The following is a 24732-nucleotide window of genomic DNA, read 5'->3' on the forward strand; positions in this document are numbered from 1 at the left end:
GCGACGAGATGTTCTCTCATCAAACACTTATGGTCTTCCTATACGACGTTTTAGGAACGTGAAAACTTCTTCTCTCATGTATTAAGATCCTCCTCACATATTCCGACCTTGAGAAATCGAATTCTTATGGCACGTCGGATATGCTGTTACCCATTAAGGTGGTCTTTCAAATAAATCTCAAATGAATACGACGTATAGAGTCTGTCATCAGCGATAGTACGATTCCATTTCTGTGTCACCATACATGGAACATAGCTTTCTTGATTTGTACCGGAGTAACAGGACCAGGAAGGTGTCCAGTTGTCTCACCACGTCAAAGCAAAACGATGAATTTCTCAAATGTCCAACTAGATTGAGTTTTCACATAGAAAAAAAACACTCAGCCTACAGGCCACAAGTGGCCCATCGGGATCATCCGACCGCCGTGTCATCCTCAAGCAGGATGCGGATAGGAGGGGCGTGGGGTCAGCACACTGCTCTCCTGGTCGCTATGATGGTATACTTGACCGAGGTCGCTAGTGCTCGGTCGAATAGCTCCTCAATTGGCATCACGAGGCTGAGTGCACCCCGAAAAATAGCAACAGCGCGTGGCGGCCTGGATGGTCACCCATCCAAGAGCCGACCACGGCCGACAGCGTTTAACTTCGGTGATCTCACAGGAACCGGTTCACATAAGTAGCACGTAAATCTTGAGTCCGTAGCTCTTTGCTGCAAAGAACAACCAAGGAACAGGCAAATAACCTCTTTTACTGAAATAATAAGGACGTTAGTTTAAAGGGATGTTAGTTATTATGGTTCAAATGGCTCTGAGCACTATGGGACTTAACTTCTGAGGTCATCAGTCCTCTAGAACTTAGAACTATTTAAACCTAACTAACCTAAGGACATCACACACATCCATGTCCGAGGCAGGATTCAAACATGCGACCGTAGCGTTCGCGCGGTTTCAGACTGTAGCGCCTTGAACCGCTCGTCCACCTCTGCCGGCATCAGCTATTATTATTAGACTTACAACTTCGTAAAAATACTGAATAATATTATTGCGTGGTAGTGTATAAGTCTACAGGAATCACATGTTTAATAATAATTCTTACTGACCAAAATACAGTTCCCACATTCAAACAGAGTAGCAAATATAGTTCGCCGGCCGGTGTGGCCGTGCGTTTCTAGGCGGTTCAATCTGGAACCGCGTGACCGCTACGGTCGCAGGTTCGAATCTTGCCTCGGGCATGGATGTGTGTGATGTCCTTAGGTTAGTTAGGTTTAAGTAGTTCTAAGTTCTAGGGGACTGATGACCATAGATGTTAAGTCCCATAGTGCTCAGAGCCATTTAAACTGTTTAGCTAATATTGTTAACATTTCACAAGCGAAATTACACTTTTCTGAACTTGGTAATCTATATTACTCGCAGATTCGTGATCTTACACGACCATTGCAATCCATCTGACCTAACTGAACTCCCTAATAGTTATGGTTGACTACTTGGAGAGTATCTGCAGCCATTCACGTTCCCAAACAACAACGGAATTTTTATGGATGAAAGTGCGCCATGTCACCGGACAGCTACTATCCATAGTCGATTTGAAGTACATTCTCTACAATTCGAGCTAATGATTGGGGCATCGAGATCACCCGACATGGGATACACTCGAGAAAACAATTCGTGCCCAAAATCCTGCACCGGCAACACTTTCTCAATTATGGACGGCTGTAGAGGCAGCATGGCTCAATGTATTTGCAGAAGACTTCCAATGACTTCTTGACTCCTTGCCGTGTCGAGCTGCTGCACTAAGCCGGGTAAAATGAGGTCCGACACGTTATTAGGAGGTCTCCCATGCCTTTCGTCACCTCAGGCTATGCCATGTATTTCAGTGTTTCATCATTCTGGAGGAACCGCCTTTCTGTCGTTACTTTCTGGTCTGTGGCAGTCAGTGTGTGAGATGGCGCCTTCCCCACGTGGACGGGACGTTCGGCAAGCGCGGCTGCGTCCCACGCGGCCGTGCGCATTACGTAATGAGCATGTCTGGCCGCTAAGCGGATCACCGCTGCACTACGCTCGGCTGCGCCGCGCCTGGCTTGCAACACAGTGTAAGCCCGTGGCCCGCGTCTTTGTCCTTATTGTCGCCCTAATGAGCCGGTAGCCGCCTAATTCGATTACCTAAGTCGATTATTACCGCCACTACTCTATCGATAAGCGCGCCACAGTGCATTTGTATCTGCGTGGGTGCCTCGGTGTTCACGTTTGTGTGGCATTACGGACCACCGGACACGCCTTCGCATACGGGCGTTAGTTCTTCATTCACTTTCTAATCAGTGGTATTATAGTTGAGCGGAATGACTTCCGTTGCTTCCGAAAACGAAGTCTCTAACATCGAATTTTGTATCATTGTCTTCTGATTTCTCACCCCGCATTCAGCCACAAAATTCAATGTTGCCTGGATAGGTTATTGCTCTCGACTGAGGTAGTTACCGGCGGCGGCTAATAGTCAGAATTTGCCTCTTGATGTAGGCTTCCGACTAACTTTTAGGCATATGATATCGTGTTTTTTTTGTTTTTTAAATTGTTGTTTATACACTGAAGTGCCAAAGAAACTGGCACACGCATGCGTATTCAGAGATATGTAAATAGGCAGAATACTACGCAACGCCTATATAAGTTGTTAGATCAACTACTGCTGCTACAATGGCAGGTTCTCAAGATTTAAGTTAGTCTGAATGTGGTCATACAGTCGGTGCACGAGCGATGGGACGCAGCATCTTCGAGGAAGCGACGAAGTGGGGTTTTCCCGTACGACCATTTCACGAGTGTACCGATAATATCAGGAATTCGGTAAAACATCAAATCTCCGACATCGCTGTGGCCGGAAGAAGACCCTGTAAAAACGGGACCAACGACGACCGAAGAGAATCGTTCAACGAGACAGAAGTGCAACCCTTCCGTAACTTGCTGCATATTTCAGTGCTGGAACATTAACATGTGTCAGCATGTGAACCATTCAACGAAACATCATCGATATGGCCCATTGTCGGCTACCAGACACAAAGCTTTACGCCTCGCCTGGGCCCGTCACCATCGACATTGGACTGTTGCTAACTGGAAACATGTTGCCTAGTCAGACGAGTCGCGTTTCAAATTGTATCAAGAGGATGGATGTGAACGGGTATGGAGACAACTCCATGAATCCATGGACTCTGCATGTCATCTGGGGATTGTTCAAGTTGATGGAGGCTCTGTAATGATCTGGGGAATGTGCAGTTGGAGTGATATGGGACCGCTGATACGTCTAGAAACGACTGTAACAGGTGACGCATCCTGTCTGATCACGTGCATCCATTCATGTCAATTGTGCATTCCGACGGACTTGGGCAATTCCAGCAGGACAATGCTACACCACACACGTCCAGAATTACTACAGAGTGGCTCCAGGAACACTTTTCTGAGTTCAAACACTTCCACTGGCCACCAAAATCCCCAGACATGAAGATTATTGGGCATATCTGGGATACCTTGCAACGTACTGTTCAGAAGAGATCTCCACCTCCCGGATTTATGGACAGCCCTGAAGGATTCATAGTGTCAGTTCCCTCCAGCACTACTTTGGACATTAGTTGAGTCCACGCCACGTCATGTTGTGACACACTTGCGTGCTCGCCGGGTCCGTACACGATTTTAGGCAGGTGTAGCAGTTTCTTTGGCTCTTGAGTGTGTGTTTCCTACGTTCCACATAAACTGATGTGGCTGAAAGTGTAGCGAACAAAACTGCACCTTTTTGAGTAAATATACGACGTCTTTCTAGTGTTTACGAGCAATTTTTTGTTATTAAAGAAAAACGAAACTATTCAGTACACATCTGTACATTAGGAGAGAATCGTAAATAAATTGGTTTGTAATGTACCGGTTCGTAACTCTCAAGGTTCTTAGGAAACAAAGGAATGGAAAATTTGATGTCACTTTTCAGTTACTGTCAATTTTTGACACTACACCCAAGTCCTTTTATAGAACTATGCTAAAAATCATTATAAACGTTAGTTTCCCACTCCGATATCGTATTGGTGTAACAAAAACGAGACGGAGTGTCGCGACTGTTATGTTAGCCTGTGTTGAATACGTTTCAAATGCGGTATTTATGTTCCATTTTTATGTTCTATTTTGAATAATGTACGTTATATGTTTTCTCAGTGCTTCTGTACGTTGGACTGTGATGGATTTCTGTAGGATGGTTACCACCAGGACAGAGGTCACCAAACTCTTTTCACAGCAGGCCAGATGAGTAACGAATTGACGAGCGCAGGCTACATCTTCGTTATGTACAATACTTGCATTTCAGAACGAAAATTGTGGGGACGAAAGACGAAGGGTTAATGGCAGGCAACACTCCATATGACGGGGACAACCAACATCTTTATTTACCAAAAAAGTTATCAAAGAAAGCCACGATAGCAAAAAAAGTTACTCGTACTTCAGACCTAGTGCGCACATATCCGAATCTAACAAACTAACAAGTAGCAAAAAACGTCAGTGGAATTAGTGACGTTTGGCCTTCAAGATATCATCAACGTCTGGTTTGGTAGCGCTGCACCAAATCTAGAGTATCGCTCTCAGATATCCATCAGTCAATCTCGTTCGATGTGCTGTCTTCACATAGGTCATTTTGGAGAATCTTTGCTCACAGACGTAAGTTCTTCAGGAACTAAAATCATAGCAGATGCAAATTACCTCAGTTTCGGAAACTTAACATGAGGTAAGCAGCTGTAAAATTCTACAAATTTTGGTTCTATTTCAACAAGTTATTTGTGCGATTCAGGAACAGAATAATGTCACTCTTCTCTCCAAATAATGCTCCTTGTTTTGCGGAATATCAACACTGACATTTTCGGGTACTGTAGAAAAAAAAGACCTCTTTTCAACCGTGTAAATAAGAGTAGTTTTCTCCTTCGAGTTGTGCTTCAAACAAGAACAGCTTTCTTCTAAATCCTTTGATAATTCTGTAGAGATCATAGACGAAGTTATCCTTCCCTGAATTTTCAAAGTTCGGTGTTCATTCATGTGAGATGTGATGTCACTCAAAAATAACGATTTTGACAGCCAGGTAGACTCTGAAAGTTGTGGACCAGCTGTGTCATTTTTTTCCCTTGAGCAAAACAATTATTTCCTTTCGGAGTATGCAAAAAAGATAAAGGGATTTACCGCAACTGACCCACCTCATTGCTCAGAGATAAGGCAAGTCTCAGAATTTAGACCCAGTGTATTCAAGAAAAGTAAGGAGGTGACCGTGATTGAGTGCATGTCCCCGAATGTTCACAGCAGAAATGGCTTATTTCACTACACAAGAAATATCTGTTTCTTTCCGTCAGAGTACTTGCTGACGAATGATTCAGTGTACGAACAGAGCCCGGAAGATTCAAATCTTCCATCTGAGTCCTGTTGTGTCCCAACAGAACTTTCCTCACGTCAGCCATATTGTTTCCATCATCAACTGTAACATCTCGATATTGACACCGTTGATGAATGTTATATTGCAAAGGTTTTTGCACATCTATGAAACGGCTTTCTTTTCAGCTGTTGCTCGATGCACGCTGCAAACTGATACTAACCCATCCGTTGTCTGAGGGCCCAAATTGACACTACTGATGACCACGAGAAGTTGTGACTTACTTAGAGAGATCGATAGTCTCACCCAACACCAGAGAATGCCACAAGAAGTTCCCAGCATTCTCCCGTATGTGTAGCACTATGTTCTCTGGTTTATTCTGTTCTCCGCACAACTGAACTTACCAAAAGGCTGTTACTCCAAAACAAATTGACTTTCTTAGGACACAAGTCCATTTCTGCTTCTATCATACACTCTTTGATGAAGTTGCCATCGGCTAATGATTTTCCTCTTTCTGCCCATCGTCGCGGCGAGACCTTTTTACGAAATTTCAGTCACCAACTTTCTCTTCCGAATGCGAAAATATTTTGTTGAGCCCAACCTACATAGGTAGGAATGATCATCAAAATAAAATAAGAGAAATCAGAGCTCGAACAGAAAGGTTTAGGTGTTCGTTTTTCCCGCTCGCTGTTCGGGAGTGGAATAGTAGAGAGATAGTATGATTGTGGTTCGATGAACCCTCTGCCAAGCACTTAAATGTGAATTGCAGAGTAGTCATGTAGATGTAGATGTAGATGTAGATGTATTTTGTAACTAGTACGCGTGACCGATTCACTTACAGCAAATTTTCTCGTGAAGAGATTTCTTTTGGTTTCTACATTAAGTTTCATCGGCTCATATTTTTCAGGCCGTAATTTTGCAGGGCACATTCAGTATTTTGACAGATGTTTCGTTCCTTAGTGACGCGGAAGATTGTATTCCTTTCGCTGTATATTACGCAAGAAGTTTTCTGGTACTTTCTCTGTTGAAAATGCGACTCGGCATCCATCTCTCCATTGTTAGTAACCGTAGTGAACAGCGCAGTAAACATGGTCCGAAAAAGAAAAATACTTGTAAATATAATTAAATCTCTGCACGTGCCGTGATCATCTAGTATTCTAAAAATATTTACCTGTAAATTACATCACGGCGTCTTGTATTCCACATGTTTTACCAGACCCATTAAAGCACCGCCGGGCCGAATGAACTGACTTCGCGGGCTGGATACGACCCGCGGGTGGAGTAGGAAGTGTGGACATAAGCCACGTATGCATCGAATATGTCTCAATTGAATAATGAGTCTGCTGTCTGGGTTAGGTGATTCCAGCTTAGTCACCACATGCAGATTCCAAACTCTTTAGAGATTTACATTTCGCTGTGACAGAAAATGTCAAAAATTTAGCATTTGTGAAAAATCATAGAGGGATTTACAGTACCGACAAAGAAAAACATCGTGCGGAACATGGAACACGGAACAACCTACAAACGACATCGCACGCCACAGGGGTTGTATCAGTACCACAAACGTCACATGTGTTGCCCGTTTGTATACAACGAATGACACAAAGCATTTAATGGTATGAATGCAGTTGATTGCGTTGCAGAAATTATTCATCACTATAGTTGTCAAGGCATAAGTTCTTTCATGTCGCGGATATTGTAAATGGAATTACTAGCATTAACATGGAGATTTTTTTTCGCCACAAACAATGCTCTTTTTCTGAAAACGCCTAAAAAGTGTGACATAGAGTGTACTACATCGTGCGCAACACAGCTGGAAGTTTTCAAGCCAATCTTTACGTCCCCTCTCACAAGAAGCCTACTTCTTATCGTGTAGTTGGTATACCACACCTCTTAACTACGACCATCTTTTTAATAACTGCAGAACACCATATTAGTGTTAGTTGCCATTCGTGTCAGAGCTTGCTTCTGTCAGAGCTTATCTCCTACATTCCCATGAGCATGCAAGGAACACACACAGGACTCGGAAGGAAGATGGGAAATAAGAGGACAGACTATGAGGATTCAATGATTCATCGATTAGGAGGTGACTAAGGGCAAAACATTTTATTGTACTGCACGAGGGTGTGGGGCAGGAAATCGGAATGAGAGCTCCACACCTAGTGGTTGCGTAGATAAGCCGGGTGAGGCGACTGGACTTCACTAGCTTATGAGTTGTCCATGTTGCCACTCATATCAGCTAGGTACTGCACAAAACCTTTTTGCCTTTTCAGACAAATGTTTGTGGTAAACTCAGAGGTAAACCTCACATTGCCAGCAATGTGATGGAAAGTGAAGAAAGACAAATGAGTTAATTTCACATTTTTAACTGAAAGATGGCAAAAATTTGCATCGCTGAATGCTGTTATCACAATTAAGATTTTGTCGCGAATAACATTTGGTAACGTCACTAAAAATGTCGCGTTGCGCTGATGAATTGAACAATAGTTAATTTTTGAAATATGAGATGTAAAATACCTACTAAGCTACTGTTAGAAAAAAATGTAGTTCAAAATACATACTGGCCTTTTTACAGTACAATAATTTTCATTTGTAAATTTGAAACTAGTTTACTCGAATAAGTAAAGCAGTAATATTTTTTGTAGGAAGGAAGTGTAGTACGTAAGGTCTGAATTTTAGAGGTTAGCAGCAACTGAGACGAGTTGTTGTTGTTGCAGGTGTGGTTTCAGAACCGAAGAGCAAAATGGCGCAAACGGGAGAAGGCGCTAGGCAGGGAAACTGCCGGCTTCCTACACGGCGATCAGCCAGGTAAGGGCGGACAGTACTGTAGTCCACACCATGAGTAGTAGCTAGCTGTCCTGCTTACATAAACAGTACGAAATTCTACATGTTAAGGAAACCGTCGACGAGGTAGTTTCATGTGTATGGCTGTACTAATTAGTTCTTAGTTGCAAATCATTAAGTTTTCCAGATTCCCATTGCATACCACCTACTGTGTCTTGATGTCCTCGTTTGGTAACGAAGCCCGCCGCCATTATCGAGTAGTGTTGAACCATGGTCGTGGGCACCTAAGTACATTGCTAAAAAAAATTCAATATCTCAAGGAGTAAGTCATTTTATTGACAAGTGAGACTACGGCTAGTCCATCATTCTAAGAGTATATGATAACATATTCAGACCCAATGAAACACGTCACAGTCGTCAGTGCCCAAACATTCACATCAAAAGACGCAGTATACCTCCGGCTGGCGGCAACGCAGGCGAGTAATCTCTTATGGAAAGGATCATAAAGATGCCGAACGGCTTCCTGCGATATATATTATCATAAGCACTTTGCACCTTTTGTTGTAATTCCTCCTTGGTCTTGCATGTCCTGAGGAACAAGCAAGTTCCCGCTTAATCATGTAACACACGTGTACCACTGGCGAGAGATCTGGTGATCTTTCTGGTTCAAATGGCTCTGAGCACTATGGGACTAAACTTCTGAGTCATCAGTCCCCCAAGAACTTAGAACTACTTAAACCTAACTAACCTAAGGACATCACACACATCCATGCCCGAGGCAGGATTCAAACCTGCGACCGTAGCGGTCGCGCGGTTCCTGACTGTAGCGCCTAGAACCGCTCGGCCACCCCGGCCGGCGATCTTTCTGGCCAGGGTAGTTATTCTAGACCACTAAGAGCACGTTGCGTCGCAGTGGCCGTATGTGAACGTCCACTGTCCTGCTGAAACAGCACACCAGCTTCCTGTCGAAGAAATGGCAGCAGCCCTAATACAAGAGCCTGTGCAGTGTAGCAGTCACTGATCAACCCATAGAAACATCAAATGTGATCTCGAACCTTAACACGGAGGCCTTCCCTCACCCCCCCCCCCCCCCCCCCCCGCCGCCCGCCTCCCTACCTCCACACCACGAAGCCTGGGATAGGATTGGCAGGTCATCAGGTCTGTAATAAACGCGTACGTCCATCACTCGCGTTTACCTCACCTTGTCTCTGAAGACAACTCTCCAGTGAACTCTTACATGACACAAGAATAGCCACGTTTGGCAGTGTCGTCGTGCCAGCGGTAGCTAGGCAGAGGCTTATGTGATATTAATCCTGATGAAACAAGAGGATTCCCAATGGTCTATGCTGACACAATACGGTGCAAAATGTGCACGGATTTCGTTTCTGGGTGATGTTTGGCCGGCCACTGCTGCTCACACAGTGTGTAGATCTTTGACGTGTGTCTGCTCTACGCGGATGTCAGTAACCTCCTCTGTTCTACGCGGATGTCCATAACCTGCTGTGCAAGTGTGGCAATGTCCCACAGACCACCGTTGAAAGCAGTGACACACCACCCACACATTGTGCCCAACATATGCCGCAATCCGTCGATACGCAAGTCCAGCTTTTCAGAGGCCCAGAGTGCGACCATTCAAATGGCTGAAGCTGTTAAATAGGGTATTTACTCGTCTTTTGGCGGATGGTTGTACCCTAGAATGAATGTTACAAACACTGTTCACGTCTAAACTCAGCGCAGTTACTGCTTGCACACTCAAAACCGAGGGTATCTAGACGGGCCTCCTGAGTGCCATCTGTTCGCGGATAACCGTGATAAATGAAACATTCTCTTAGAAAAATTAATGAATTATTGTGCTGATAAACCTCTTACGTTATCTGATTTTCAAACAGCTGAGCAGAACTGAACGTACTCAGATATTTCTCTCTTTACTTATTCTGATTAACACTAAACTGACACGCAATATTTTTAGCGTAACGCAATCAGACTTTCAATAATCCCTACAAAAGAATGGCCCTGACTGACAATACCTATACCTTTCATGAATCACTTACCTCACAAAAGGTTTCGTTACTCGAACTACTGCAATACAGCGAGCGCCAATACTGCCAGCTAAATAAAAGATTCTAACTACTGAAGGCACTAACAACTGATAGGCATAGTTAGCAAATGAAAGATTTTGATAGAGAACAAACAATGTATTTACCTTAATAGTGTTCAAAAGTTATATAATCAGTTCATGACATCCCGTCTTACAAATTTCGTTTTTTTGATGGATACACGTACAGATCATCCGCTCTCAAAACTCCGCCATCTCACTCCCCACATCCACCACTGCTGGCGGCTCACCTCCAACTGCGCAACGCTACGCGCTGTTCACATCCAACTGCCCAACACTACAGTAGCGACTATTCCAACAATGCCAACCAGCCACAGACTTCACACAGCACAGTCAGTGATATCCTTATAGAGCGCTACGTGGCGTTACCAACATAAAAAGCTAAACAGCCTACTTACAAACACTAACACTTCAGCCTCTCTGTATCCAGGGATTATACCCTGGTGAGCCTGAACATATTCGTTGAAGCTGTTCTTTTTTTTTCTGCTCGCATCCTGGAGAATTGGTTTCGCAAATTTTCGTTGGTAAAATTTTGCATAAACTAAGGTGGCAACCAAAGAGCGCCACGAACCAAGGGAATCTCTTTTAGTTCCTCATTCTTCTGTGCCTGGCATTGGACGCAACCTACAACGAACTTGTTTAACTTACTGTGATTTTAAGTGGAGATGAAGACAGAAGAATATATTGCAATAATTGTTGGATCTGTGCTCTGCATATACAAACATGTACGAATATTTATTAAGAAATCTGCTGAATCCTGGAGTCGTTGACCGATGGTTACCACAAAAAGCGTCAAATAGCGAAAAATAATGGTGGGAACAGCAAGATTGGTTCATGGATCAATTTATAGTTATTTAGAAAGCTTCGTAGCATTCAGTGGCGACATGTGTACCAAATACTCGCTCCGAAGCACCCTATCACCTAACTGCAGTAAAAGAGCTAAGATAGGATAGTATCGAAAGAAGATGCCGTGTTTACTTCAAACGACAGTGTACTGGACACAATATTTCGTGATAAGTGTTTGATATACTATCAACGTGGAGATGGGAAACGTCTGGACATTTTCGAGTGTCTTTCGTGAAAGAGGAAGAGTCCACGAGCTTTAAAATAACTATGGAAGTGTCGTTCTTTTGATTGGCCCACGTCTCGTTGATGCATTAGAAACTTTCAATGAACACCTAAAGTCGAAACACATTAGAATGAAATCGTTACTCAATTTAGGTAATATTCTGTCACTTGCATTCGCTAGGATGTCCGATTTCTTATACGTTGCCTGTAGCTTTTTTATCACCCCGACAATTATTTTCTCCATTGCTTAAGAATATTCGACGTCAGAGCATCCTCAAATATAAATATGTATTGCCAACTGTAGAATACATGAGCAAGTCAAGGGTCAAGTTCATGTCTCGATTTTTATTGTTTCGTTCAAGCAGGTAAAAAAGTAGAGTACATCGACATAAATTATTCAGTACATGCGGTTTATCACCAACTGATATTCATCAGCCATCACTGGAGTGTGAAATGCTGGACTCATATTAGAGAGGTAGGTGTTCCAAACTCCCGTCAGGTCATCCACATTAAGTTTTTTCTTGATTTCCCAAAACCGCGAATGCCGGGATGGTTCTTCCAAAGGGCACGGCCGATTTTCTTCCCCGTCCTTCCTCAATCTGAGCAAGCACTGTGGCTCTAATAACATCATCGACAGGACGTTAAACCCCAACATTCTTTCTTTTTCTTATATTCATCAATTTTTTTTTAGTGTTTTAAGGAATGTATTCCTGTATTTTCAACAGTTATGAAATGGATAGGCCCATGGAAACGTGCTCTTACTTCTCTTGTAGGTAATGCATGTGAAGGCAAAATCGAAACACCGCAACCGCAGATGAAATAAGGTTTATATAGTGGTACCAGACGATCGACTGTAAAATGTGTGGTGAATAGTCGAAGCCGTAGATATATTAGGAGGAAGGAACAGTATAATTAAAATGAACAATTAACTATAAGAAAGCTTTGTGAACTTGAACGCCACATTCGTGTAGCAAATAAGTTTGTTAGGAATACTTCTACAACGAACATAGTCCTTTTTTATCGTCAGAAGGGACTGTTGATGAGAGGTGAGTACACAGTTTCACATCATAAACAATTTACAAACGAAAGGATGGAATGAATATTGGTTTTCCTTTACCAAGAAAAATAAAATAGACCTTTTCTTCTTGAAAATATTTTGGGAAAAGGTTTGTGGTGAAATAGGTTCATAATTATAGAGCAAAAAATGTAATTGTCGAAAACTGTAATTCAGAACTAATTGGTTGAACTAATCTAGCAAAAGAAATAAGTCGCGTTTCGTCAAACACTTTGAGGTACTTTGACAGTGGAAAAACTGAGGTATTTGATGTATGAATAGTCAAAACATGCACTCGAGTCACACATTTCACTCCACGAGCTTGTATCCTTTTCCCACATCTGAATAATATTCTCTGAAAAATAATTTATATTCATTGAAATTGTAACTGCTGTTACAAGAGAGAGTTCTTCAGAATATCTAGAATAGAACTGCAAAGTTGAAATGTAATATGGCTACGAAAGAAGTGGCTGAGAAAAGACTTGTAAGACAATTTCTTGAGTGTTTCTCATCAGTTCGTGGCTGTTACAAGCTCAAGTTAGTAAAAAAAAATCCAATGATGGATGGCCCCTGGTGATCGTTTGCTGAACGAGAGAGTGTTTCGAATATGCTCAATAAATTCCGGTGGCATATGTTTCAATAAAAGCTCTGTCCACCACGGAGAGTTTTGCTGTTGAATTTTCAATTCTTTACATTCCAAGAAGAGTAGTGCGACATGTTACTTTCTGCGATGAAAAATCAAATGAGAGGAAGTAGAGCTCACACGGAAGTTTATCGACACTCGGTTTACACCATACAATGGAACGGCAAAAGGGAAATGATAGTGGTATCATGAGTACCCTCCACCACACACCTTTGTTGGATAATTAGGCCGGATGTTAGCATACAACAAACGTTTTATTACCGTAGTCTTTTTATTTATGCCGATTTATGAATTTTTATATATTCTTGGTTAATATGTACGCTGATGAGCTGAAACATTATTACCACCTGCTTAATACATTGTTTGTCCGCCTTTGGAACGAAATACAGCAGTGATTCTAGGCACAGGGATCCGACAGCTTGTTGGTAGGTTTGTGAAGTATGTGGCATTTACTTGTCTACACAGGTCGTGCAATTCGCGTTAAATAACGGGTCTCTCGTTGGCTTACGCAATGACGGCGCCCAATAGCAATACGTATGGAATCCAAAATATTTACATTAGGCGAATTTGGTCGCCGAGGCATCAACGTCAGTTCCCTAGAATGCTCCTCAAACCACTGTAGCAGTCGTACTGCCGAATGATGATCTCGCAAGTCGGGGAAGACATGAAGCATGAAGGGATGCGGGTGGATCGCAGCTTTCAGCGTGTTTTCGATTACTGCGACAGGTCTGCCATAGCATAATACTGCTCCCATAGGCCTGCGTCCGTTGCGTGCTGCACATTAACCTCGATGGCTGCATTTGTGGAGACGACCATTGACGAAGTGTAGCAGAAACGTGATTCACCCGAAGAACCGACACGTTTCCATTGATCTACGGCCGGATCCCGATGGTCCGGTGTACACTGCAGTCGTAACTGATAATTTCTTTGGGTCAACATGGGAACCCGTAGGGGTGGTCTGCTTCGGAGTTCCATGTTCAACACTGTACGATGAACAGTGTGCTCCGAAACACTTGTGCGTGCTCCAACATTGCGCTCTTTCGGCATAGATGCCACAGATCACCATCTATCCTACTTTACAGTGCAGATAAGCTACCGAACAACCATTTAACTCCTTATGGTAGTTTCACTGTCCTTCTATCTCTTTCCATAGATGCTCACGACAGTAGCACGTGAACATTCGACAAGATTCCCCGTTTTAGAGGTACATGCTAGTTTGCAGCCTATCCAGTAAAGGTGTGTGGTAGAGATCACTTCTGGTACCACCATCATTTTCTCCATCTCTGTTACATTCCCACAGTGCAAAGCGGACTATCTATTTGTGTGTGCGTGGAGGTGGGGGAGAGGGGGAAGGGAGGCACGCGCCTCTAAATAGCAAATACAGATTTGGGTGCTGAAAAACTTGGGCAGAAAATATTAATCTAAAGGGGGACTTCAAAGAAAATCATCGCGAAAGCTGTTTTCAAGGGGCAGGTAGGGTATTTGTCGACTTGACCTCGAGTAGTGCTGACAACACGCTTCGACAGTCCCTGTACAGAACAGCACGGAGCGAGATGACGTGCCACCTCATAGACACTTGCTGCCAATGTGAATGTCACACTCGGAAGCTGTCACAACGATATGTGCATCTCGCGGTACGCAACAGCGAGGACATGTGTCACGAGGGAGGCGGCACCGGCTTTTCGCCGCACGGATACGGTGGCGGTCGTCTTCATTAGTGTTGCTGTACGCGCTTTGTGGCTGGATCCGGCGCACGCTCCTCGCCGTTTGAGTCGTGCTTCATAAAAAGGGCGCGTGCGGCGCGCGCCGATAAGCCGCTCTCAATGACCGCCGCTGGGAGTGGCTGGAGCCTGGAGCCTGGAGCCTGCAGGCTGCCCCAGCCCCCATATCGCGGCTGAGAGGGAGGGGTCGCCAATCTCGGATACCGCGTGCCGGCGGAAACGCGACGGGAGTGCACTCTACCCACATTTTTTTTTTTTTAAGTCGTCACTCTTTCGACTGGTTTGACCACTCCTCCCGTCTTTTCCTTTCCACTAATCTTCTTATCTGTGCATACCACTAAATCTACTAAGATCCTCAGACTGCTGTAGATACTACAACGTACATCTGGTCATCCAGTAATCCTCGTGTATATCTTCCCTCTTAGCCAGCTCATTCCTGGCTACCTATATATGTAGTCGAGGTCTCTCGCCCACACCTGGGCAATGGAATACTGCTCAAAAGTAATGGGTTCGAATATTGACGGTATAAGATGTATTTGACCTGCAAGTGGACTGGAAGTGGAATAAAGTTCCTGATAATCAGAGTTTCCCCAGTGTCCTGGATGAAATTCCTTCGTACAGAGTGGAGTGAAGTGAGAGCATGTGACACTGTTGACATTGATCCGCCCGTCGGATGAAAACGTTGAGCACAGAGGCCTGTTTGATGCTGTGAGGGAGAAGTGGTCTATATGCTGGCCTCATTGTGCGAGAGCGGTTCAAAAAGTAAGTTACGTACGTTGCATTTTGCTAAGGGCATTCCACAACGAGAATGGACCATTGTCAGAAGAGAGTACATGCTCTGGGTTACCTGCGTACAGTATTCTGCTACGGTAGTCACAATCGGTCGAAGAGGAGCACCTTCCTTGTGGATCTTCGGGAGGCCCTGTAATCTAGGGGAAGGGTGGGGAGGGGGGGGGGGGGGAGGGGGCCGCGACACCACAATAAGAATCAAGGCACTTGATAAATCTCTTGTGACAAGAAGTTTTTCTTCCGAAGATTGCTAGTATTTCCCCCCACACTTTTGTTGGGTAAGCGCCAATCCTGTGATGCTCTGAATCAGATTGTAAACAATGCATCTTTTGAATGTAATCCCGTTTTTCCTACACCACTGTAGCCCTTGCTACTCTGTTAAGCCCACTACTAGGTCAGTGTGATCATCACATTCAGAGTTCAGCGGACTTCCTAGGTCGATTATAGAGACTGCATTTGTATGATCCTGATAAGTTTGTAAGATTTGATTTGGCCTCTCTCTTCACTCTTATTCGTCTGATTAGTTATGGTTAATTGAGGTTCAAAATAGTTCAAATGGCTCTGAGCACTATGGGACTTAAAATCTATGGTCATCAGCCCCCTAGAACTTAGAACTACTTAAACCTAACTAACCTAAGGACATCACAAAACACCCAGTCATCACGAGGCAGAGAAAATCCCTGACCCCGCCGGGAATCGAACCCGGGCGTGGGAAGGTTAATTGAGGTTAGGTTTGGTGTTGGTTTAAAGAACCTATTTTGACATGTGTTGATTGACATTTACTTTTTTGAAATGACCAGTACAATGAACTGACCGACAGAGTTGCAATGGCAAGGTCGTTATCACCAAATATTGCCAAATTGTTTCTGGAAAACTTCATCGAGAGTGTCTTTGAGTCGGCATCATTGAAACCTGCATGCCTCGTGGTACGGAGCATTTAAACGGGATTGAGAACGCCTGAATTAAATCCACCAGGATAATCATTTCGCGATGAAGTTTGAAAATTGTGGCTGCCTTCCTTTCCTTGATGGGTTGGTGAAGAGGAAAATTGAAATTACGTTGGAGAAGCCAACTCACACCAACTTATATCTACAGGTTCGTAGTTGTTACCATCAGGGTCAGCGTGAAGGGGTGCTTCGTACTGTGATTCACAGGGTCCGCGTCATCTCAGATCCTGAGAGTGTGTCAGCTGAAGTAGCCCACACTGAAGTCACCTTGGTTATAGTGAATGACATATCAGACGTCTGTTGCGCTATCTCCAAATCGTGCAGGGAATCAAATGCCTTTAAGGGATAACACCCTGGCCAGGCAAAAACTGTGATTAATAATAAAGTAGAAACACTTTAGCTATTTAGACTGAGACGTCACATGTGACGAGGTCATAGCGAAGAAATTATAGAAGTTTCTGACTATACGCGAAACAAGAAAACTATGTCTAAAAAATAAGACGAGGAAAAAACAATGGTAGTCCCAGTGCTTGTTTATGAAAGTGAATCGTGGGTTATAAATATATGCAAGGCAGTCGCATACAGGCAATAGAAATGAGATTTCTATGAGCAAGAGATGCACCAGAACTGACAGATTTAGAAATTTCGATGTCAGGGAAGTACTGCTTGGGGCCAATAAAAGTAGTCCTGAGAACAGAGTACCAGGGTACAAAGAAACATAGCAGAGGAAAGGAAATACAGTTCTAAGCTGATTATGGCGGATGTTGAAAGTGACCACTTGTGGGTCCTGGTCAGCAAGTTTCTGAAGGCGGACCAAGCTGAGCTGCTGGAATTGCAGTAATCTCATCCGAAATGTTCTGCTTCAGTTCTTGAAGACTCGGAGGGTTACAGCAACACACCTTAGACGTCAGGACTCACCACACAAAGTAAACGCACACTGACGGATCAGATGACTTGCGCGTCTAGCTATGGCCACAACCAGACTGGCCTTTGCTAACAACTCTATCAGGTATGAAGATGGTGTAGATGCGCTCCAAGGAACCGGTCTGGATCACGTAGCGGCAGTCAATATGGTCTGGACGTCTCGATGTATGTTACATGCGTACATGAACGCCCAACCGTAGCCTCTCGTCCGGGCCATTTATGATTGCACGATATTGCATTTCATACCTTCATTTTTTTTTTAAGTCATCAGGCCCCTGACTGGTTTGATGCAACCTGCCACGAATTCATCTCCTGTGTCAACCTCTTCACTCAGGGTATCACTTGCAACCTACGTTCTCAATTGTTTTCAGGGTGTATTCCAGTCTCTGTCTTTCTCTACAGTTTTTACCCTCTACAGCTCCCTCTAGTACCAGGGAAGTTATTCTCTGATGTCTTAACGATGCCATACCATCCTGCCCTTCTCCTCGTCAGTTTTAAACTTAGCCTATTCCTTGCAGATTCTCCGGAGTATTTCCTCATTTCTTTCCTTATCAGTCCACCTAATTTTCAACATTCTTTTGTACCACCACACTTCCAATGCTTCGATCCCCTTGTGTTCCGATTCTCCCACTGTCTTTACTTCACTACCATGCAGTGCTGTGCTTCAAGCGTACAATCTCAGAACTTTCTTCGTCAAATTAAGGCCTATGTTTGATATTAATAGACCGGAAATGCCCTTTTTGCCAGTGCTTGTCTACTTTTTGTGTCCTCTTTGCTCCGTTCGTCATGGGTTATTTACTTCTTAGGCAGAAGAATTCCTTTACTTCATCTACTTCATGATCACCAATCTTGATAAGTTTCTAGTTGTTCTCATTGATACTTCTCATTGCTACTACTTCTCCTCATTGCTACTACTTCTCCTCATTGCTACTACTTCTCCTCTTGCTACTACTTCTCCTCTTGCTACTACTTCTCCTTATTGCTACTACTTCTCCTCTTGCTACTACTTCTCCTCATTGCTACTACTTCTCCTCATTGCTACTACTTCTCCTCATTGCTACTCCTTATCTTCATTGCTACTACTTCTCATTACTTATGTATTTCGTCGATTTACTCTCAAAGAATACAAAAAAATTTAAGAAACTGGAACAACCATATTGAAGGAATGTGTGTAAAATGTTTAAGTCTCCAGATAAGATGATTTAACCCAGGTTGGAGAAGATGCCATGGGAAACCGAGGAAGCGAGGAGTACCATAACAGAAAAAAAAGTGCAGTGGTGATCCTGATAATGGTGGTGGTGGTGATGGTGGTGGTGGTGATGTGCCTCCCTTATGACTTGTTATATTGCAGCTATAAGATATAAATTTAACATCGTCGTATTTCGCGTCTGGCTAGAAGAGTTCATAGACCGCAAATGATGTTGGAGGGCCATTCGTTGATGGGTATGGTGTTGTGTGTCACAGGTCTGGCTGACTTCGTGCCGTCGCCGCTGGGTCTGCCGCCTCTGCCTCCGGATCCTTTCTGGCCGGGGGCGGCGCTGGGCTTCACCCCGGTGTTCGGGCTGGGTCTGCCGTGGGGGCCGGGCGGCAAGGCCGGCCACCCACCACCGCCGCTGCAGGCGCTGCTGTCGCAGTACATGCTGGCCGGAGGCGGGCTGCCGCTGGCCGCCGCCTTCCCGCTGCCGCCCCCGCTGCCGCACGCCGCGCAGCAGCACCAGCACCAGCAGCCGCCCCCGCAACCGCAGGAGCGGCCGTCGCCCCCGCCGCCTCCGCAGGCCCCGGAGCGCGCCGCCTCCCCGCAGCCGTGCGCGTCACCAGAATCCCGCAAACACAGTATCGAAGCGCTGCGCATGCGCGCCAAGGAGCACCAGGTGGCGCTGCAGCAGCGCCTCGCCGCCGTCGCCGCCGCAGCCGCCTCCGCGTCTTCGCCGCCCCCGCCGGCACCGCCGGGCGCCGCCTCCACCCCGCCGGTTCCCGCCAAGTCGTAGGACGGCCTGCTGACTAGTCTCGACAGCGTGGCGCACCTTCTGTTGGAAGTAGAGGGAGATCGCTCGACGATCCAGCCCAGCTCTACAAATGTACACTCAGCAACAAACTGTGCATCGAATTAGAAACGTAGTGAGTGAAACAGTTACCGGATCTATGCCGAAGACATAGATCTCGGCTGAAAGTAATATCTAAATGGAATTCGCAGAGTGCCTTGTGCACTTTCATGCTTATATACTAAAACCAGCAAGTTTCATTGTACTCCAGAGTGCAGATTTCTTAACTTTATTTACTGCTAACAATCTTGTACTAAAAACTAAGATGTAAATGAATACATTGCAAATACTTCTGTGACTGAACTCGGACTATCCCGAGGAAAACATAAATATAAGGCTAATCCCATAGAAACAGGTCATTGGAAAAATTTAATAGAAGAGAAAATATTGACAAGTGTAATCTCAGTGACCTGATCATTCCATCTCTTGCGTGGCTTGAGAGAATTTACTTCTCTTCCCGATTTGCTATGAAAAACCAATGTCATGCCAAAAACTCATATACGACCTCTGAGATGCATAAATCTTAATGTTTTGATGGGGTATGTGTCTAGCTTTGATCGTCGATGATACAAAAACATAATCTGTAGTTGATCTGATGTAATTACATTTTCGTGGAGACACATTGAGTCTCAACTTTATTTTCGATAAGAACAAAAGCAGAAGTGCTGCATTAAAATTCGTGGCAAGGCTGGGACTTGATGACATGCTATCCACTACCCGACCATGGCATTTTGGCTAATTCAGCTGCACGATTCAAGAAGGGAAAAGATCAAGCTGGCCTGAGGCGTGAATTGAAGTTTGTGTTAAGGATGGCAATGGACTAGAGTATCCTGTGCTAAGGTGACGTAGTGAACACCACATCCGCCTAACAAGCAAGAGACCTAGATTCAAGTCCCGGTATCGCTCCGAATTTCATTTCATTACTACTTATCGAAAATAATCTGGAGTGTATCGAGCATCGTGTGACATGAGGAATCGACTGAATGGGTTATATACCCAACATCTACTTAGAAATCTCAGAATGCCTTGTGCGTTTTCATTCTCCTACAATTATTGACTGCAGTTTCATCCTTATTAAGACGCAAATATCCATAGTTGCTGTTTATTGATGGTTCCCTAAAATGTGGGGACTACTTACTCGTTTCTCATACTGTTCGAAAGGCGTTACGAGTATTCCCGATCTATTTACGTGACATAAACTCTCTGTGGCACTCAAATACCTGTGATCGGACACGGTTACTCTGAATCCAGATAATACTAATGGCAAATACGTGTTTGTTGATAAAATAAATGCCAAGTCAACTTGCCCGAATGTAAGGTCACTCTCAGAGAAAAGCGTCATTATTAACAATCCCTAGTGGAACAACAAAACTGGGTTAAATTCTCCCGAGCAAAAATGCATGTGACTGTCAGAATTCGGACATCTGCCTTTAAGAGGAGACTTTATATTTCTACGCCATATTTGCTAATTTATTAGGTACCTGAACAATAGGAACAATTTATTGATCTGTCCGTAAGATGTAATGAAATCGAAATCTAACATGCTTTTATAATCGGTACATGTTAACTGTCGGTGTGACCTACCTGATGTCCACTACCGCAGCGTGCGTTTGCATATAATTGAGAAACAATATTGAATCCTTATAACAGCAGAAGTTTTACGAACAGGGACGTTTACTTCGTTGAACCATTCGTCTCTCATTATTTTAATCCATGACTCGTTCTGCTCTATAAGTCTGCTATTCTGTCTATGGCTGGCACGCATCCTGTATGCCATATGGCTTCCCCACCACCCCCTCTATAAATGACCTCACGTTGTCAAGGGCTGTAGCTTATTATCGCCTGGATTAGTTGGTTACATAGCCTTGAAAGGGCGGCGTGTTTGAGGTGCGCCTTGCGCTATACAGAGCTCATCCACTGACCTAATTGATGGACGATTAAGCCTCAATGGACATTTTGTTAGCTTTATTGGAGCAATCTACAGCCAGACTACGTGTTTGCTTTACATGCAAGCGTGGCCTAGTCAGAGAGTTAGCGCTCATAACCTCATATCGTTCGGTCGACTGATTATTGAATAGCTAGTGACTAATATGCAGACTGGAAGGTCAAAAATGTTATGATACAGCGATTTCTTTACTCCTTTTTGTTTCTTCTAGACACAGCCAGAGAACAGGTTTTTAATGACGGCCAGTTGCGGTTACACAGTGACCCTCTTCAGAAACCATAAGCCTTAGGCAGCACATGGCGAATCTAGTGGCCATTACATTTGTTATCGTGTAACATGACATATCATGTTCGTAGATGATGCTACAGAATATGTTTCCCTTCAAATTAAGTTGCTAAAATACTCATTGAGCTCAATTATTGGAGCTACACGAGATATATTAAAGTGGATCAGAGTTTTCCGGCAAGTGTCTAAAACGAAGCTGCAATCTGAAGTTATGCAAAAGATATTGTCAGGAACTTCTATTGGGAGGATACTGCGTCTCAACAAGAAGTTTTCTTACGTCTTTTGATGTCATCCAGTAGATTATTGCGAGAATGAGTTTGTGGATGAAGAAATTCCTGCAACAAGGATTGCCCGCTATGAAATTGTGCTACAAATGGTACAGGAATGTAAAAAATTGAAACGATTAAAGGAACTATTGAAATATATATTAAGATTCAATAACATCTCACTGAAAATTGACGACTCGTTATAAACACAAGCTATTTGCTTTGCAATGCCACTAATTCCAATTTGTGGTTATTTTAAACAAACAACGAAAAATGAAATTTCATGAAGTATCTAATAACGGCGATGATTACTACCGACATGTAAACGTACCATGTACACATAGTTGATGATACTGACATGTAGATAACTAAACTCCTACTATGACAGCTTTCCGAATATCTTTTTAAACTGCAGGATTGAATGAAGATGTTATGTCAAGCTTTCAAGTGATTTTGAGGTTCTACATTTCCTGATAAATAAATAAGTGAAAGTACATCGTAAGATGTTACCGCTTGACCGGTCGATGCCACATCTTTTTGTTTCTCTTATGCGTTGGAAAGTTACATCCCAGAATTAAAAATGAAGAGTTCATAGTATTAATGACATATTATATGCCTGTGCTCATTTCGTATATGATTAAAGTTACTGCTGGACAGAAACATTAGGTTGAGCTCCTCGAGATATCAGAAAACTTTCGTGAAGTTATATTTCGTAGGTGTTCTTTGATAGGGTACATTATGTAGCACCAGACTGATAAACTACAGAGATCAAAATAATTTAGTGGCGTATAGCCACCCTTACGTAAGGTGTGTTTAACATTTATACAGACGGACTACAGACATGGCATTATGATCGTTGGCTTTCTGCTGTGTCATACTACTTAATCCCTACTTAACCACCAAAATGAAGTAGAAACCGGAAAAAACAAATTGTGTATCTGTAGTGTTATCTTAAAGATTATAAAGTTTTGTTTGGAATTGTTGCAACATAAATAGTATATATTTGCATAATAATGACCTTGCATTTATTTATTTGTACATGTAAAATATGAAGAACTTACTGTAATTGTTATAGATGTACATAAATGATTAAAGTACTGTGAATATTTAAAATTTTCCTTATAATATCTTAATTACACTTGCTGCACTAACTTAATAAGACAGTGAAATACATGATAAACTTGTCACCAAAAGAAGGAAAAGATCTTGCATTTGCTGTCCTAACATTGAGTTATATTATGCAGTAGAAATATTAAGGCCAAAGAGGACCACAAAGCTTCATAATAACCGCCGAAGCGAATGATGCACTCACAAACACAGTACAAGAATATGGACCTCACCAACATATACGTGCACATGTTTTTAAGCATATTTTTAACGTTAACTTCATTGTTAACTTAATAAATTCACTTATGTACATATCTCTCAGCAAAAATTATCAGGACACTAACAACAAACACAGGACACCATTATGCTTTATAAACTCACAGACTGAGAAATGGCTATATTACCCTACTTCATCACATGTCAAGACAATACAGTATTCGAAATGGACTGGAACCAAGATATGCATATAGCTCAAAGCAATCTCCTTCATACCTGAAATAGGGAATGGTGAGCTCTGTGACTAAATTTGCTGTTAAATGGAAGATTGTTCATGTGTATCAATCACTATAGTTTATTTGACACTCAATGTCATGCGGGATGTAGGCACTGAGTTACACCTGTTAATAATATTTACAATGATTTGCTTCGCATGAATTGATAAACATGAGTGTATTTCGAAAGGAAAAGCTCAGTATAAAAATAAGTGCTACGCTGGGACTTCAGACCAGGCACAGTGAAATGATCTTGTTCTGTCCAACTTAATCGACATGCAGGGGCCAGACAATTTCACCTAATTCATAGATACAAAAACACACTTATTTACGAGGAGAAATACAGCCCTTGTAGGAACTACGAGAGTCATTTCATATGCTACATCATGACTTACAGATATGTAGGAAACATTTGGCGATCCAAATGTTGAAGAGTTTTATTTCACATATTATAATTTACGCTTGATCTTCTGCATAAAGCATCTAGTTTTTAAAACAAATTCTTGCTACTGCCTTTATTCATTCTAATTATATTCTTGGACCAGGAATAGATTCCAGTATGGAGCGTTAGGAGCAGTTAAACCTATTACTACCACCGGATGTCAGCTTTGCCCGGTGGCGTAACGATGTCGAGATATTTTATGTCATAAGTATGCAATCACGTGTACAACACAGCACTGACAATATTTAAGTACTTCTGTATTATTTGTTGATGTACGTCTTTATGTAGCGTTAGGCAAGTGATGTAACTGACTGTTTGTGAATTTGCAAAGTCGATGAATGTGATGCCGTGAGTATATTTATTGTTATGGCCAGTATTTTATCCATACTGGAATTCTATAAGTGGTTTGTTCCGTCGTTTTAGTGATCCATGTGCCATATCAATTGGGTGGTGTCTATTACTTCATTATTTTATTAAAGCTGTCTTTCTGTAACGACGATATAGGAAAACCTCAAGATAATGCAACCCTACACAAGAAATATTTCATAGTTATCGGCAAACCTGTTTACTATATGCGAGAAAAAAATCAAATTATAGCATCTAATGTCTACATTGACACACATGCGCAGACATACCATACTTCATAAAAAAAGATTGTGATGGACTTTTCAACGAGTCAAGTAGTGTTTCGTAGATACCTGCAAAGCCTGCCCCCAACACAGCATCCTGCCAGTCA

At 43.0% G+C, this 24732-nt stretch overlaps 1 protein-coding gene across 1 annotated transcript in view; it reads left to right on the forward strand.

The window, feature by feature from the left end:
- Window positions 1–20336, forward strand: part of LOC126273055 (retinal homeobox protein Rx2-like) — a 125525-nt gene extending 105189 nt beyond the window's left edge. The window contains exons 3-4 of the mRNA XM_049976461.1: window positions 8090–8180; window positions 18883–20336. Coding sequence (XP_049832418.1) covers window positions 8090–8180; window positions 18883–19406 — 615 coding nt within the window. The 3' untranslated portion in view covers window positions 19407–20336. The remainder of the gene's footprint in view (window positions 1–8089; window positions 8181–18882) is intronic.
- Window positions 20337–24732: the final 4396 nt, after the last annotated feature.

This window comes from Schistocerca gregaria, chromosome 5 (genome assembly GCF_023897955.1).
Source record: "Schistocerca gregaria isolate iqSchGreg1 chromosome 5, iqSchGreg1.2, whole genome shotgun sequence".
In the NCBI taxonomy this organism is placed as follows: domain Eukaryota; kingdom Metazoa; phylum Arthropoda; class Insecta; order Orthoptera; family Acrididae; genus Schistocerca; species Schistocerca gregaria.